The sequence below is a fragment of the Anopheles aquasalis genome, chromosome 2, assembly GCF_943734665.1.
Source record: "Anopheles aquasalis chromosome 2, idAnoAquaMG_Q_19, whole genome shotgun sequence".
NCBI lineage: Eukaryota > Metazoa > Arthropoda > Insecta > Diptera > Culicidae > Anopheles > Anopheles aquasalis.
The window spans coordinates 6,920,001-6,937,500 of record NC_064877.1 but is presented as its reverse complement, the minus strand read 5'-3'; the positions used below and the strand labels follow the sequence as shown (position 1 = coordinate 6,937,500).

The 17,500-nt window shown below is 50.2% G+C and overlaps 1 protein-coding gene across 1 annotated transcript in view; it reads right to left on the bottom strand.

The window, feature by feature from the left end:
- The window catches only part of LOC126572104 (uncharacterized), a 113,926-nt gene that overhangs the window by 2,491 nt on the left and 93,935 nt on the right, over nt 1–17,500 (bottom strand). The window contains exons 6-9 of the mRNA XM_050231157.1: nt 2,454–5,510; nt 2,192–2,382; nt 1,826–2,125; nt 1–1,198 (exon numbers count right to left, since the gene is read on the bottom strand). The exon at nt 1–1,198 is cut by the window's left edge and continues 2,491 nt beyond it. Coding sequence (XP_050087114.1) covers nt 1,045–1,198; nt 1,826–2,125; nt 2,192–2,382; nt 2,454–5,510 — 3,702 coding nt within the window. The 3' untranslated portion in view covers nt 1–1,044. The remainder of the gene's footprint in view (nt 1,199–1,825; nt 2,126–2,191; nt 2,383–2,453; nt 5,511–17,500) is intronic.

Genomic DNA, 17,500 nt, shown 5'->3' with positions numbered 1-17,500 from the left:
GGAACCTTCCGTTGTTTTATTTTTTCAAACGATTTTTTTTCCTTTCTATACATCCCCAAAAGCTGTACTGCATGCCATTTGAGCAGCGCTTCATCCTTCTCTCTAGCAACGGTAATCTACATAACAACGCATCTTAGCAACAATCGACCTCCCTCCCAAGGTCTCACCAAGCACCAAGGGTCAGGGGTTAAGCGAATTGGTCGCCATTTCATGTGGTGGTTCTGCGAAATTTCGATTATTAAAAACTTTTAATAAAATCCATCACCAAACATCAAACCGTGTTCGTCGCGTTCGCGGGAAAACAGTTTTTTAATTACTCCGCTTCACAACTCCGTCGTCTGCTTCGAGGCGCGTGAGCTGCTGGCAACAAAAAAACAAAAGAAAAACGCGCCGAAAAAAAATCAAATTTAATTTTGCCCTGCCAGCGGCACACGCTGCACACATGATATGGAGGATAACGGCACGCACAGGACACGCAGTGCCGCAGGATAATGCACCAAAAAGCTGCCAAAAGCAAATAAGGTCGCAGCACATGCAATATCGGTTGCAATATAATGCAACACCCCGCAACGCGTTTGTACTTTTGCGTTTCGCTTTGTGTGTGTCCTTGTGCACAGAAAAAACCCCTTTTTCCGTGTTTCGCCAAGCCTGGCAAACTCTCAAGGAACAGCAGGTGCGCGGGCGCCAAGTGGAAGTGGTGGATAGATTGTTCGAAACACAGAGTATTTGCGTGAAAACGAATTGGGTGGCACATCTTCTATGATGCCTGCCAAGCCCAGCCCCTAATGCCTAGAATGTTGCGTGTCCGCGTCCACCAGTTTCGCTTTACTTACACCGATAATCCGCCTCGTGACTCGTAACTTTCATCTCACACTTCTGTGACTTTCATCTCGAACTGTGACTGTCCTCTAATCTTTTGGCCGTTCTCACGGTCGCTGCTCTCGGTTCGCATCTCGATATGGTGCCCGATGGCATTTGCCAACCCATCCGCTTCGTCACTAATCCTTACCCGGGGGCCCGGAGTGCCTGCCTGCCTGTCGGTTATTATTTACGGGATAAACTTTTCGTCGAAGTTTTCTCGATGTGGATCAGGATGCTGTTGGAGGTGCCGAACGTTGATACGCGGATGTCGTACTTGCCGTCCATGCCGAGGCTGCTCGTCATCAGCCGCGCATTCTCGATCGATGAATCCGACAATCTGTGGACGGTGGACGGGGAAAATGTGGGGAATTGAAAATCGAGAATTGAGTGCCCGTCTTATGCTTTCGAAGCTACTTTTTCTTTTGGTGACCGTAAAGAAGAGCTTTAGCATGTCTTTCCATCCTGCTTAGTAGAGGAAGGATACCATTCTGTTGCCACCGTACATCGCGGCTCATATGTCAAGTGGAAAATGTCAATAAACTCATCCTGAATGGGTTGTTGTTATCTACTGTTGGTGACATATGTGTGTCGCGTCTTGAAGCTCTTGAGAATCTGTTTATTGGCCACAGTGATAAAGCAGTAGTCTCAAACAAATATTAGCATGCGGACAGCAGATGAAAGTATCGACCATTCCGCGGGCCGTTTCAGCACATAATTCGGAGATGCACCGCTTTATTAAATTTACTTCTTTTTTTTAAGTTGGCCAGAGAGGTAAAGGCAAAATGGTCACCGAGCCGGAAAAAAGAAACGATGTAGCTCCGAAACTCCATGATGGAGGCGCCAGGTAACCCGTTAATTTTTTTTTGCGTTTTTTCATAGTTATAGGGGTTTTTAATAGAAATTTAAACGGTCAAAAAAACCTAGAATTTCAACTACTAAACTACATCTCTCGTCCACTACTTACCGCACATCGATCTCCATACCGCGCATATCACCACAGTAGTTACCGAGGCTCGTGATCTGATCCTCGTTCATACCGTGCAGCGTAATGCCGAACCATCGCAGCAGTGGCAGATTGGCGAGGAACGCGTGCATAAACTGAGGCTCGATCCGCTGCTTCTTCGGTCGATCCATCGCCACCACATTGTCCAGCTTCAGGTGACTGAGTGGACTGGATTTGAGCAGCTTGGCGACGGATTTCAGCGTCTTGGCCGCGTCGTCCAGGTGGATGATCCAGTTACACATCTTCAGCGTGTTCAGGTGACTGCAAGAAGTGAGAACGAGTGGCATTATTAGCTATAGATCTTTTCTATCAGGCTGTTGACCATACCTAAAGTGGTTGTTCAGCGTGTGGAAGAAGCCAACAATATCCTTGTCAGAGAGTATGAGTGGCGTCGAAGTCGTGCTACCGAAACCAGTCCGCGAAGGAGCCGACAGATCGAGCTCACGTAGATTGACGAACCCGACCAGATAGGGCAGCATGTGGGGTCCCTTCATCGACAGATGATCGGAGAAGATGATCTGCAACAAGAAGCCGACAAACAGCGTCATTCAAGCTGCTCCAAACGAACGGAAGAACACCCCGGGCTTACCTGTGCACCGGCTAGCTTCAGATTGACGACCGACCGGCACTCGTACGCACCGGACTGGACCGGTACGTCCGACCGGAACATTGGCATATTGAACCGACAGTTGTTGAGCCCAAGCTCCCGGACACTGGTGAGCGAAAGGAAACCACGCACCGAAGCCAACGTACCGACGTTCTCTATCCGGAAGCTCCAACCGTCCAGACTGAGCAACCGAAGGGTGATGCAGCTGCCCAACGCACGGGCCGACATCCCAACGGCCGCATCTTCCAGCGCAATCCTGGGCGAACCAAGACTCATCATCTGCAGACACGGTGATTCGCTGGCCCCCAGCACAGTCGGTAGGATCTCGCTCAACCGTGATGCACCCTCGAGTTTGATCGAGTGCAACGTCGTCGACACGCGCACCGTTTCACCGAGACACATCGAGTCTTCGAGTGATAGCTGAGCTTTGCTCAGATCGAGCCCATGAAGCCGTGAGTAGGTGTCACGTGCGGCCAGCAGCAGTTCATGGAGCGTGCCGGAATTATGTGGTCCACCATCGCAGGCCGGCGTTGGATACCAGGTGCGCGAGATGACGGAATCCGTGCTTCGCTTATCCGGTGGACCTTCCATCGGTTGCCGTGGCAACGTAGCCGATCGGCCAAGGTTCGACGTGGAGTTGAGGACACCGCGTGGTAGCGAGGAGAATATACCGGCCGGATATGACCGCGGTGATGGTGCACCGGTAAGGGACGATTGTTTGATCAACCCCGAGTTACCGGAACTACTGCCCGAACCGGATCCCATACTGACCCCGCTCGACGACGGTGGATCATCTCGGGCACCCCAGCTCGAAGGGAGTCCCAGGTAGGAGAGTGGCCTCACGGCAAGCAACGCGGCCAACGCACCAACGGCACCACGCTCGCAGCGCAAATGTGGCAACGAGAGGCGCGTTACGTGTGGACACTTTTCGAGTGTGGCACAGATTTGAACGAGTTGCGATGTGCAGAGTCCCAGGTCGAGCGACAGGTTACTAAGCTTCGGTTGCCGGGGCATCGTCCTGCAGAGGGCCGTCACCACGGACTGTAGCTTCAGTATCGGTGGATCCTCCTCGAGTAACGTCAGCACGAGTTCGAAACTCTCGAGCCGTGGTTTCAGTAGCGCCTTCGAGATGCAGCTCGCTAGGTAGTTGATGTCCGAGTCACGGATCTCGTTCTCGATCAGCGATGTGATGCGGAGCGTCGTGACGCTCTCGTTTTTGGACAGTGCATCGAGGAAGATGTCCATAACGTTGCGCGATTCCAGCAGCAGATTCTTCTCCATCTGGTACACCAGCTCGAGGTTCTTGAGCGTACAGGTGGGGCTCTTGAAGGCGAGTCCCCAGCCCTGCAGTTCGGCTAGGGTCGATTTTATCGACACCCAGACGGGTTTTGCTTCGAGCGGTGGTACTGGGGGGGATTTGGAGATGCCCAGCATCTCGCACAGGGCCGTTAGGTTGGCCTCGGTTTCACCGCCAGCCAGCGCTAGCGAGAAGATGGTCTGTGGACTGAGCCACAGTGGTGTGAGCTTCGAAAGAAGGAGATGTGCCCGGGCACCGAGCAGTGCCATGGCAAAGTTCAACACTTTCAGGATCTCCGGTTCAACCTCGTCACCAACGGCGAGACCAGCGATTTCGGCAGCTAGCAGACCGGGCCTGTTTGCCAACGAAACGATGTAATTCGCTGCCAGGAACTCGGCCAACCCTGGGCAGATGATGGTGTAACAGTAATCGACCGACTTTCGGCGTGCCGTCCGTCCAAAGAGCTGCGCCCGGTCGAGACACCCGAGGATGCTGGATTCGGGTGAGGAGCAGTACATCTTCAACTCCGCTGACGTCACCGTCGAACGCTTCGTCTTCAGACAGAACAGAGCGAGCCGACCGAGTTCGGTGAGCTGCGTGTGGGTTGCGTTCGGTGCGACGCAATTAAACAGTGCCGCCATCACTTCCAGCTCATCCGTCGGTAGTTCACCGGCCGTTGACTCGTAGATGGCCGCTATCGCCAGACAACCGAGTGTGGTTCGCGCAACGTTCCGAAGATGCCGACAGGATTGAACGGTGTCGATGAGCCGTGTCGGTGCACCCCATTGCCCACCACCGAGCAGTGATACGGAACGGCCCCACACTAGCCCCTCGAGGGTGATGTGACGTTGCATCAACGGAAGCAGCTCCCCGCACGAAGCCGTTACGCTGATCAGAACAACGCGCGCTTCCGGGAAGAGGCGTCCTTCGAGCAGATCGATCACATCTTTCGGGAGGTTTTTCGACTTCCGGGACTTACACTGCACATCGTACCCATCCAGCACGATCAGCAGTTTGCCCTTGAGCGCTTCGAGCGAACTCCAGGCCGCATTGAACCCTCCGAATCCACTGGCGAAAGGGTTCGGTGGACCACGCGGGAGCAGTTCCTTCCCGATGAAGCCAGCCAACGTTCCCTTGCTCGACAGTTCGGCCAACGGTACGAAGAGGGCCAGGGCGACGGGTTGGCCCCGCGGTGGCCACGGTGGTTCACGGCTCCAACCGTGCAGAAGCCGGAGGGCCAGTGCACTGCGCGTTACCCACGGTGGACACTCGATCAGTACGCGCCGTGGTGCCTCCAGGAACGGTCCGTCTTTGGTTTGTACCGGTGTTAGGATCTGATCGACACCGATCGCTTCGTTCAGACCGTGCGAGTGTATGTGTAGGCGCAGTTCCGGTTCGAGCCGGGCCGGACAGAGTGCCCCCGGAGCGACCGGGTGGACCCAGCTCGGTAGGACCGGCTCTTTGAGGGCCAGCTCGGTGTAGAGCGTCCGGAGATAGTTCGCTAGCCGGGCCTGTGGATCACCACGACGGCCGTCCGGTCCACAGGCCGGTGGTCCCGGGGGTGAGGGACACTCGAGCGAAACGTACGAACCGGACAGTTCATACTCGCTGCGGTACGGTGTCGATGCTGGTTTGCCCGTTCCCGTGCTTCCTGTTGCTGTCACCTGCTGCTGCTGCTGCTGTTGCTGCGACTGCTGCTGTGGTTGTGGTGGTGCCGATGGTTGTGACTTTGTAGGATAACACTGCAAGTAGAGAGGGAGAGAGAGAGCGAGAGAGTGCGGTTAGACGTGCTGGATTGTAATTAGACTGCACCCGACTGTCCCCGACTGTGGCGACCATTTGCTACTGAACTTCTCCTGGGAGACGGCGAATGTTAATTTACGACGAGGACGACGCCGGTCGGTGCTCTGGTCGTCGTTTTGTGGTGGCTTGGAAAGGACCGGCTTACATTAGCATAGCATTAGCATCGGTAGCGGCGAGAGTTGGACTCCCGTCGGAAGACTAATGGAGGATATGGCCGCATATCCCGCCCTGATCCCTTTAAAGTCTTTTATATTGCTTGGAAGCGAAAAATTATCGTCGTCGCAGCGTACCAGTGCTTCTCGCCGTATTATTCCTTCTTATTCCTCTGTTACAGGTCACTGATTTTCCAAGAGAAGTTTTCCCTTTTTCGGATATCAACTTGGAGCGAGACTGCTAAGTGAATGTTGTCTAGTGATGCTTGGTCCATGCATCCTTGGAGTTCGAATTTCGGAGGAAAACGTCATCCCTGGAAGTAGGGGCTACGGATGGAATGAGCTTAGAGTACATCGAAGCTTCTTCCAGTACATCATACACCTCCATCAGCAAATTCTCGGAATCGAGAAAGTTGGAGGAAAAAATCAATTTAACACAAGGAGTGTTGTTGCACCAAATACCGGGCACACATACATGCGCGCCGAGAACACGGGCACAAGTTCTACTCACAAAGAGCGTAAATAATTTATTCCAAAACTTTGATTTGATGTTCCTCGAAAGCCAGCGCTAGAGCCACTGCCACAACCTCACAACAGTCGGGCATAGTTACGTGCTGGCTCTTGCACAACATCTAACCGAGTCTCCCATCCTTCCCGGCCATTGATTGGTGTTGATCTTTTCGCCATTTCGCCCGCTCCACATCAGTACATCAGGTCTAATGGAGCGCATCAGTCATCTGGAGTGCGCGGAGAGAAAGAGGAGAGGTGCATGATGCACCTTGAAGTTGGCTTTTCATGGCGATGGGAAAAGTTGGAAAAACCAATGCTCAGCCCTCTCCGAACTCCTCAGTAATGCATCGTTCGGACGTGGTACTCAGCTCAGTGATCACCGGATGGGATGGGATGCGGACCGGATGGAAAATTCGTGGAAAATTTAATCCACTCCTGTACAACACGTCAGGTGTGTGCTAGGCGGAAGTTGGTAGCTTTATGGTTTCGGGTTGGTTCCACTTAGCATACCGGAGTGCAGGATTTTGCCTCGATTTCCCCCCCCCCCTCCCACCTCTCTCAAAAAAAAAAATAACCGAAACTCAAATGGTAATTCTGTTCGGTTTTCGGTTATTGGTGGGTCCGAGCGTGCAAAGTAGTTGCACCGGAGTTCGGAACTACATTGTGTGGTTATTTACACTCGTGAGTGTGTATGGGTGGGTGCGGAAGGGCGCACATAATTAATTGGATGGGAAACTAAAAGCTTTCGCAAATGCCCGATGGAAAATCATGTGATCAGACCACCGGGCAACGGCTTCCTGCCTGTCTCCCTATTGGTGAATGATGGAATCTACTGTTTGTGGAGCTTATCGATATCGAGGTTGATGCTTGTGTCGGTAGGGGTGTAGTGTGCGCATTAACACGCTCCTGACTCCCATTGTAGCATTATCGGTGCAAACGTTATCGATCATTAACGTGTTTGCTACTGGGGAATGAAACCAGAGCTGGCTGGAAGCTGGAATGCATTGTCGGCGAGGCAGTGAAAGGGCCTTTTATGAGTTTTTCCGTTTAATGGGCTTTTGATTCGTGTTTTGTGTGCCCTCGGCTACTCTTGAATAAGAGGAAATTTTGCTGCCAATGAAAAGGTGAGATAATGATTGACAAGAATCATTTTAATACAACACAAAGAGTATGAAGCTCAAATAAATCGACTCGAGTATCCTCAACATTAATGTCAGACCTCCGATACTAATGTCAGAATTCAAGCGTGTTGCTATTAATACATTTCATACCCAAAACTTATGCCGGTTCTTAGAAGCAGCGAAAAAACGATTTATGTGTTGTCGTTACTGTTTTTGATAACTATTGTCGTGCAGCAGACTAACCCTGCATGAGGTTGACACATGTCCTTGGTCTACGATAAAAAGCAAACCACTTCAGCACAGCTGGAGATCGATATGCGATATGAGTGCCTTGCCTAGAATAGGAATTCTATTAGTGTAATTGAATTGATCACTTGACCAAGGACTTGGGTCGGCACGAAAGGAGCTTCCTTTTGATGAATGCCTGTTTGCATTTCAACAATTTCATTAACGATGACATCAAGCAATAAAGTGCCTTCAATGTAAACACGAACCTTTGAAGGACTATCCTCTCTGTCAATCAGTTAATCAAACAACTCTTTAAAATGTCTCATGCATGTCTTCACTAATCAACAACCGCGCATCGACAAGCACAATGCAATTCCTAAGCTCGTGCTCGAGGATCAACACCAGGTTACCACCGGTTGACCACAACTTCGCAGTTATCTTGATGACCGCGAAAACCGCACCCAAACAACAAGGACCGGGCCACCGGAACCGGAAGACGGCATCGCAAAGTTGTTATCTCAGAGCAGCTAGCTCCTCATCCCAAAAAGACACCGTAGTGCGAGTGCGAGACGATGACGTTGGTGTTATTCCATTACGATTCACCATAAAAATGAAGAAACTTTTCCACTAACGCGTCCCCATCCTGTCTGTCCCTCCGTTATCTATTTCTATCAATCATAGCCGGGAAGGGTGAGCAGCATGAGCGGCAGTTCCGGTTCCCGTGAACCGGCGGTTGCTAGTGCATTCTCGCGTACTTCTCAAAGAACCGAGTCTCGTGTTGTGGTGTGCGTTGTGCAATATCCATTTCAGTTGTGGCCTTCCAGGAGAGGGCCTCACAATGAAGCCGTTCGCGGTCCAGTTTCCGCCGGATCCCGGTCCGCTCCGCTGGTGCATCGCAAAGCGAATCGATGCCACTTCTGTGAGCTACCGAATGAGGTCACATGTTAAGTACACACAGTAGACGCACACACGGCTCCACATATTGCAATGCTAAGCGACTTGGTGTGTCTTGGTATGGTTATGGAGCTTTCCTTGAAAGCAACCATCCTTGCCAAGCCGTCCATACCATCCACAGCAACAGCAACAGAAGATGGTACTTCTCGGGGCCCCAGTGCGTCCCTGTGGCATTGCATTATGTGTTTGCAATCACAAGTATCTGTCCCCGGCAACGTCTTCGCTTGGTTTCGCTTCTTCTCTACATCTCCCAAAAACCTTTTCACTGCCGGCTGCCAGCCACAGCACCACCAGCACTACAGTTCCGATTGGCAAAAGTTTGCCTTTCCGTTGACACGGCCATGTGTAGTGCGCCAGGCGACTCCTTCCAGGCTAATGCCACCGCTGCTGCTGCTGCTGCTGCATGTCTTGGAATCCTTTTTGGCTGAAATTAGCGAACGCAACGCTACATCATTTGGTGACAACTTCCTCGTCCGCTTCCTGGCGAGAACTTTGGCGCACAACGTGTGCTCCTTGAAGCTACGATTTTCCTTACACCAAACACACAAGGGAGGGCCACAGTTGCACACTTTTGCATGCTTGTGGAGTTGGAAACCGTGCCCGTGCGCTCTCGACGACTTCTCGACGACGCTCTGTGCTCGGCTTATCTACGCTGACAGTTAACGGTAATCGGAGGCCGGTTCCCCGGCGGGGTCTATATTGTGCAGGGACTTCCTAGGCAAGCAGTGGCGAGGGTTCTGAGCTTATGGTGGCTTCACTGGGTGTGATGATCTCGCCTGTGTGTCGCTGGCAACAAACCATCACGGGCACATCCCAGGCTGGAAGCTATTTCTTCGCATCCTTCCTAGGGCAATCCGAGGGTGTCGTCGCGTCGGCTTATCATCAGCGTTCGGCAGGACCGGCAAACCAGTCTCCAGGACTCACATCCTTCCGCCGTGCGTGGTGAGCATTCTCGGACTCGGTTTCTCTTTCGCGCACTGATGGCAATCACTCGCTGACACCTTTTGGGGTTTTTTAGGGGAAGGATGACAGAGAAGAGGAGGTGGCACCGAGATACTTTTATCATCACCATCCACCGGCTGTAACCCTTCCAAGCACACACTCGTACGGGCACACAGGTAACGTTGGAAGACTTTTTGATAGAGCTTTTTCCTGGAGTTTTTTTTTCTCACCAGGATTTCATGTGTGTCGCTTCCCGTGCTGTGATGTATTTTTATCAGCTCACCAGCCGTGGCGTTGGCGCTACGAGTTGCAATTGGCCTCGAGGAGATATCGCCCGGTTTTCGCGTGGACGTGGAGTGTCGAGTGGCTTTCATCCTCTTCATTAAATCCCGTCACTTTCCAGTTGATGGCGCCCGAGCCCGGAGCCGGTGGAGTGAAACGAAAATGAGGCCCTCATTACTTTCCAGCCCCTTTCCGTTTCGTTTCGTTTACGCCATTCGAATCCATGGGCTCCAGGTTGTATTTTTTTACTCTTTCTCTCTCTTGTTGTTGGTTGCTTCCTCGTCGCAGGCAGCGAGGCGCGTTTTATGATTATTAAAGTATCACTTCGCTTGAAGGTGTGTTTGTGCGAGGAGAAGAGAGGGGAGAGGTTAACGGTTTGAAGTGTATTTTACGTCAGTTATGGATCCCCATGAGCCCTGAACGCAGATAAGCGGTTTGAGTAGAATGAGGGACAGGTGGAGTGCCGTTATCCTGTCGAGGGATTTACGTTTGTTGGATCATTTTTTTAAATTTTGTTCGCAAGTTTTTGTACATTGAAGTGGAGAGAAAATTATTCCCGTAAATAAATCCACATGTAAAGAGTTTAAAACTAATTTAAGCAAAATTAGAAAATAACTTAGTTTACTCAAACTCCCTATTATACTAATTACTGTTATAACTTACGATGTAGACTCTAATATATGATTTTTCTTTATGTCTAGACAGGGTTTTTATTAGCTTTTATTATGATTATTTCTTATTTATCCTCCTACAATCATTTAGCTTAATTATTTCATTTGAATTTGTTTAGTTACATGCTCAGATTTAATTTGCAATACTCCAATCAATTATACTTTATAAGCTACGTATCACTTGACTCGATTGGTTACGTCTTTGAATTTCAAATATTAAAAGTTATCTAAAAAAAAAATTAAAATCAATTTGAATATTTTTTTTCTTTTAAAATTAACCCAAGGACTCAACGGAAACGTCACTCAAATGTCATCTGCAAACGAATTACAGAGCAAAGACTGCTACGATCACAAATTTACTCAGATCCAGCCACTCACTGCTACCGTGTAGCCTCTGCTGCTTATCAACTTCCAAATCAGTCGCAACAGGCCTTTGAAAACTAAACAATGACTGGGTGACTTAGCTACAGTGCCTCCCACAGTACTGATTGTACAAACTTTCTTTCCAACCTCACGCTCACCTGCGCCACACAACGACCAATGGACGAATGGCAGATGCGAAAAAGCAGCAGAGGATGTGAAAACACGAAATCAACTTAACCCCAAGATGCCGGACCGGACTCGGCACTGGCACAACAAATCGCTTTGGAAAACTTTCCTTTCTCTTTCCCCTTTCGCCTGGTCAAACCCGGTTGCGGTCTGCCGGCCGCCAAAAACAGGGGTTTAGTAGCCGGCGTTTATTTTTCGCACAAATTGTGTCTTTATGGTCTGGCTTTGTCTGTAAAGTTTTTTCCTCATCCCCCTCCTGCTCAGATGGGCATATCAGATGCATTTGTCGAAAAAAAAGAAGAAGAAGAGAAAAACCATATCAGAACCCGTAGTAGATGCGAGATGATGGCCCGGGATCTTTGGGGCAGTTCTTATCTTTCTCTCGCCGAATTGTCGGCTTCGGTGGTTTCGTTTTGTTCGCTCACTTTATGGAGAGTCCTTTTTGTGATTCTATCCAGGCGCGCGCTAGAATGCTTAGAATGCTTCCTTCTTTGGAAGACCCTTGCTTGGTTTGATGAATGTTGATGCCGAAGAGCCGGGATCGAGATAGGACAATGACTTCATCGCATCAAACTCACGCTGGACTCGCACAGTGACTTATGTGTTGACCATGAGCGGCTTCAATATTAGCATACACTTGTTTTGACAAGACCAGTGCAAACATTCCAGACTCCTCCAGAACACACACCCACCCCACGCCTTTCTTGGGAGAATCGTTAAAACGATGGAAGGAGCGAACGGAGTGATAAAGGCAACCCGACTCCGAGTCCGAGTCCGAGTATTTGCCGGGATTGTGCAAATATTGCTGCATAAATGATGACGACACACAAGTCAATCCGATGGACAGGACAGGACAACAAAAAGCGAAGAAGCCCTTCTTGGTGCTCTGCTTGGTCCATTGCAAGGTTCCCATTCGACCTTTCGAAGGATGCGTCTGACGGCTTACGACCTCGGGTTGCCTGGTGTGTGTCTTCCGGATGGTTTGGTCCGATCGTCCGGCAATCGGTCGGTATGTTTAGAATTCATTACGTAAGCGCAATGTTGCCCGTGGCATGATGAGAGCATTGATGATGTGAGGAGCGCTGTGAGCTTCGCCCTCTTCTTCTCCTGTTCATAATCGATGCAAATACGACAACTGCACACATACGCATGCACACAAACAAAGCAAATCACACGGATGACCAAGCTGGAGCTTCTCCTTTCGCCGGTTTGCTGTTCTTTGAGCGACCGGCAGACTTGGTGTCGCTGGCTGTTCCGCTCCAACCGGCCGGTCTGGTAACGTTTATGGCGTTCCTCTTGCTCGGCAACAATCTTCTGTCAAAACGAATGACAACTGGTCCAAGATGGAGCAGCAAAAAAAAACGGAAGGAAATTGCCTTCCTTCGAATTGCTCCTTTTACTCGCCAGTGAAGGCAATTTCATTCGCCTGCTCCGATATTACAGAACTCAAATTGCGGTATTGCTTTCTTCGTTGCGTCGTATCGTTTGATGTTTCGCTCAAGCAAACCCCCCCCCCCCCCCCCAAAAAAAAGGGGATTTATTTTGACAACAAAAATCTGTATCAAAACACGAATCTAAAATCGTTCACTTCGATGGCTACAAAGTTGACAATCCGATTGAACGACATTCAACATTCGTCCATAATGGGCTTCCCTCCCTTCGCCAGGGAGATCAGATCGTTTTGAAGTACCATTCGAAAGCTTATGCTAAGCCATTCACAGCCGGTTATTCCGAAGGCCCGAAGGCGAAGAAATCAAAATAATGACTTGCGCTGTAATCACCCGAAACTTGAGCAACCCCTTTTGCGCTCGTTTACCACTTGAAACTTATGGTTTTTGGTTGTCCAAAAAGGCAACTGAGTCAGCGAAAAGTTGCCAGCTTCAGCCAGCCAGCCAGCCAGCCATTAAGTATTTAACAGTCGCTTCCGATTGTTGCGCATCGTCTGAGCGCGCGACAACGCTTTTTTTTTTTGATGACGAGCAAGTACGGCGAAGAGAACAGTCGGTCGGCAGTTTGCTGATCCCCAAGAGTCTCATCATCGTGGCACAGCATCAGCAAGCGGTGGTGCGCCTGTCTCGCGATGACGATGAAGCCGAAAAGAGCTTAAAAACGGTCAATTATCATAAATTTGAAGATTATGAATGAAATGGCTTGAAATGGCCAGCCAGCCAGCCAGGACGACAGCGAAGGTACGGTGTCGTCGTCGTCGTCGTCATCAAGTTTATGTGGTAAACGACCAAGCGACCAAGCGACAGACAGACAGACGACGGTGTGGTGGACGGTGAGTGTCATCATAATCCGATAGCTCTCCGGTGGAGAATGGAGAATGCTAACTACATTAACACTGATCTCCTTCTCCATGGTCGGCATCGCGTCAGCTCAGCGCAGAGCTAATGAGACACAGGGCACAGGACACGGAGTGCCGGAAACCGGATGCCAAAGCGTGGAAATCAGGAAATTGGTCATTACAACGAATGTCCTTGTCAGAGCAACGGGAGAGGAGGAGAGGGAGCGCATTGACGGCCTCACTGTCAATGTCAACGCCACGGGCCTGTACCTTACCCCTCGGGACGTTGCCACAACAGAGAAAGTCATTAAATCAACCGCCAGCACCGCGAAGCTGAAAGCCGGACTCTGATTTACTGACCCGTTGGCCCGTTGGCGGAACCTTTTGGTGGTTAATCGACAACACTCGACGGAGCACCACTCGAGAAACAAGGACTCGCTGCGCCACTCACGGACAGACGATCTCCTTCGCAGTACACAGCGAAAGTCTCGAGAAAGCGAATCGACCGAAAGTCGGATGGCATTACATCGCTGTAAATGGGGATCCATTCCGGAGGGCGAGGAGGACGGTCCATTATGATTATCCCGTTCGTCCGATGGTCAACCGGTCCCTCAGGAGGTCCGTTCGACATTCCAACCGCCCCCTTTGCATTACCCCGGGGGATTGGTGGTCATTTTCAATATCCTTCTGTTTATTTAGCATAAAATTTTGATCATTCCACACAGAAAAGAAAGGGAAAACCGGAGCAAAAAAGGACCGTAATCGGTTTGGTCAAGCGAATGACAGCACCGCTCCTCCGGGGGCCACCCCTCTTCCACCACCCCCTTGGGTGCTCTGGTATTCGCTTACGAGGAGCGGCAACTGGCAACGAAGCGGAACAGCAGCAATGAAACTCAAGCACATGCCTTGCTCTGCTTGCTTTTTGAGGGGAAGCGAAGATAACAAAAGCAGGAACCTCGAGGACAACGAAAAGAGCGTAGAGAGTGGAAGAGAGAGAGAGAGAGGGAGCGGTGGTGAAAAGAATGAAGAGTCCTTGAAGATTACCCAAAATTGAGCATCCTACACCGACCAGCCAGCCAGCCAGCCCCCTCAAGGTTCCAGATCCCAACAAGGTCACAAGCACCACCATGACGGACGGAGCACAAGAACTCCAAGGACCTCCAACCCCTGCTGGTGGATGCTGGTGCTCCATTTTCTCTTATTCTGCTGGCTTAAGCATTTAAAACGTAATAGGATTTGCTCTTCAAACACGCACACCCACAGCCACTCGTAGACAAGGACACACCAAACCACGTTGGTTGGTTCCGCCATGGAAATGGAAATGGATGAAAGGCGCAATCCTCCAGCACCTAGCGCCCTCCGAAATGTCCGAAATGGTACCAATGGTTTGACCATCACCACGATGCCAAACATCACCAAGGGGTCGTTGTGGTGGAGGCGGCCAGTCCCTTTTCGCATGATATCATGAAATTATGATCAGCAATGTTTGCACAAAGCCGTAGTGAAGGGACAGCGACTGGTGTGAGGCTGAATTCGAGAGTCGCCACCGTTCCGACGATCGGAAATGGAAAAACCGTACGATGACGTGTCGCGCTTAATGTGCGCCCCTTATGGCCGGCAATTCCGGCGTCGCCAGGTTGTTCATCCTTGCTTCGCTGAGCTGGTAATGGTGAGCTGTTCCCCCTGGGCGGATGAGAATGTATTGTGGGATTGTGGTGGGGAGGAAGACAGTACCTTGGGCTATCGTGCTGGTATCGCGTGCAGTATCACGCGGTGAACCGTACCCGTTGGTCAATAAACTATAAATTACTTTCATGTGGTGGACACTGGTCACTGGAATTGCCGGAATGCTACGTGGCTTCATTTGAAGGTGGATCCAGTTGGCACGTTGGCGGGACGTAAAGTGTCCGGTCGTGACATGATTAGGAAATGGTCTCTTAAAATGCAGATTAAACGCTTTTGTCTATCACTATGAACAATTGATCAAGTGAAGTCTAGTGAACGGTGTCCAGGTAGGTTCCAGGAAAGGACGCTAATGTTGATGACCTGTTTTACTTATTTTCTACAATAGAAATACTGCCAGTGTTGTGTAGAAACACTGTTTAAACTGTTTCGAATCTCGTTTTTCGGGCCAACATAAAGGCCCGTTTTTGACAATTTTTTGTGGCGTTTTTATTTTTTCAAGTAAATGGCATGTTCATTTACAACTTTTGAAAAATTGTTGGTATTGTTTTGAGCCACATTCATTGAAAAATTAATCCGTAGCATCAAATTTTGGTAGGGGTGTCGTCGCAAAGATACTTTTTACGGTGCCCATCGTAGCGACATGACGGGTCATTTGATCGATATTCATTAGAAAGATTATAAGTTTATTAAGGTAGTCTAGTCATAAGGTAGTCTCGGAGAGTTTTTGTTGAAATTCCTATCTTTCGATTTTTGGCAGATTTTTGAAGTTGAAAAGTGATGCTTTTGCGATTCTGCCAAAAAACTACGAGCTTTACATAATTGTTAACAAAAGTTTCAACAATGTTGATGATATCTCGGCGGGGCTACCTGCTAAAGTGTACAGATTATGTGTTAAAAATTTCAAATCGATTGCATTGAATTTTGCGTCACATAAAGATGACGCAGAAACCAATATCCCATGTTCTATTGGAAGGTCAACTGTCCATCATCGCCCCAAAAAAAAATTTGCAAAAAAAGAAAAACAGAATCCTACGCCTACTCTCGATGGTACTGTTTGCTAAACAGTCCTCCTACACTCTGATCGTTGCTTTGGCTCTACTCATTACTCCACCACGCAGTCCCCATCGCCGTTGGACTCGCTAGGCTCGCGGCACTAAATTGACAAATGTTTGGACAAACTAACCCCTCCCACCGGGTTCAAAAGGGCGTGCCCCCTCGGAGTGGGAGAACATATATCTTCCTTGTCGCGGCCTCCATGTCGGGAAGGAGAGTACGGGCGACAATGACGATGTCGATGATACCCAGGATGGTGCAAATGGTTCCGTGTACCAACTCTCCTGACCTGACCTGAGCAACGCGGCCCGCGGCAGCAAGTCACGAGGCAGCACGAGCAACGACGACGACGACGACGACGGTGCGCAGAAACACACGGCACGGGAGTCAAGTACACCCTAGAGCCACGGTCTTGGCTTTGCACACCGCGGACATGTGTACCGTTGCCGTGAGTACGTGAACCTGAAGCCACAAGTTTGTCCGCCAAGTGGGTAAACGTCACACCGGGAGCAGCAGCAGCAGCAGAAGCAGCAGCAGTAGCGAGCCTGAAGGCAGCACTCGTACATCGTTAAGATGTTACAGGACGTTGGCGAGACCACCGCGACGACACCGCACGTGTCTCGGGCTTCCAATGTGTGCGAGAATGTGGCTTCTTCTTTAAGCAACTACCAAGGCGTCGACGGCCACCGGTGGTGGCCTCGGTAGTTGAGCCACTCTACCGTGCGACCAGCACCACCACGGCAGAATCGTTTATCTTCCCGTGTTTCCGTGTATGTGTGCGCGTGCCCATGGTGTGAATTCGTGTGTCAGAAGTCATCGCACCGGACCGTGAGAGAGAGTGGTGGTGGTGGTGGTGGTGCTCCCAAAACTCCTCGGTCGGTCGCCCAAACGACCAACAAACGATTAACTCTGGAAGTCATTTTCACAGTTGAGCGATTTTACTTCGTTTCGTGGAGGGAGCTCAGTAGGAGCTTAACTGGCCTGCCTGCCTGTCTGTCTGTCTGTCGGCGATACTCGCATGTAACGCATGGATTAGTAAGGATTAAAGGGAGGCTCGTCCGTTTTTGTGAAGGAGTTGCTGCCACCACCAGCAGGCACGCAGGATGCGGCCGCCTGACTCGTTGTACGTCGTTGACACCGAAAATGATTTCCCGAAATGGTTTAATGAGAAAAGCGTCCCGAAAGCTTCACATCCGTTGACATTCACGTCACTGCCACTGACGCACTCCTGACGCTGTCAAACGCTGACAACGGTGGCTCCTTTTTGGGGTGAATTCTAGTAGGCGCCGCGCCGTGTTCTGTTTAGTAGGCGAGCTTCATCGGCTCGCGGGAAATTAGGTCGGTGTGGCGTGAAACAATTATCAAAACCAAAAAAAAAAAAACACAGTAACCGTTGGGTGCGGAGTGGCGCACCCTAGAACGCAAGAACCGGGCAGGTAGGTAAGGTTGTAATCCAATTTTATGACTCCATCCCCGCTGAACGGCATCCGGAAG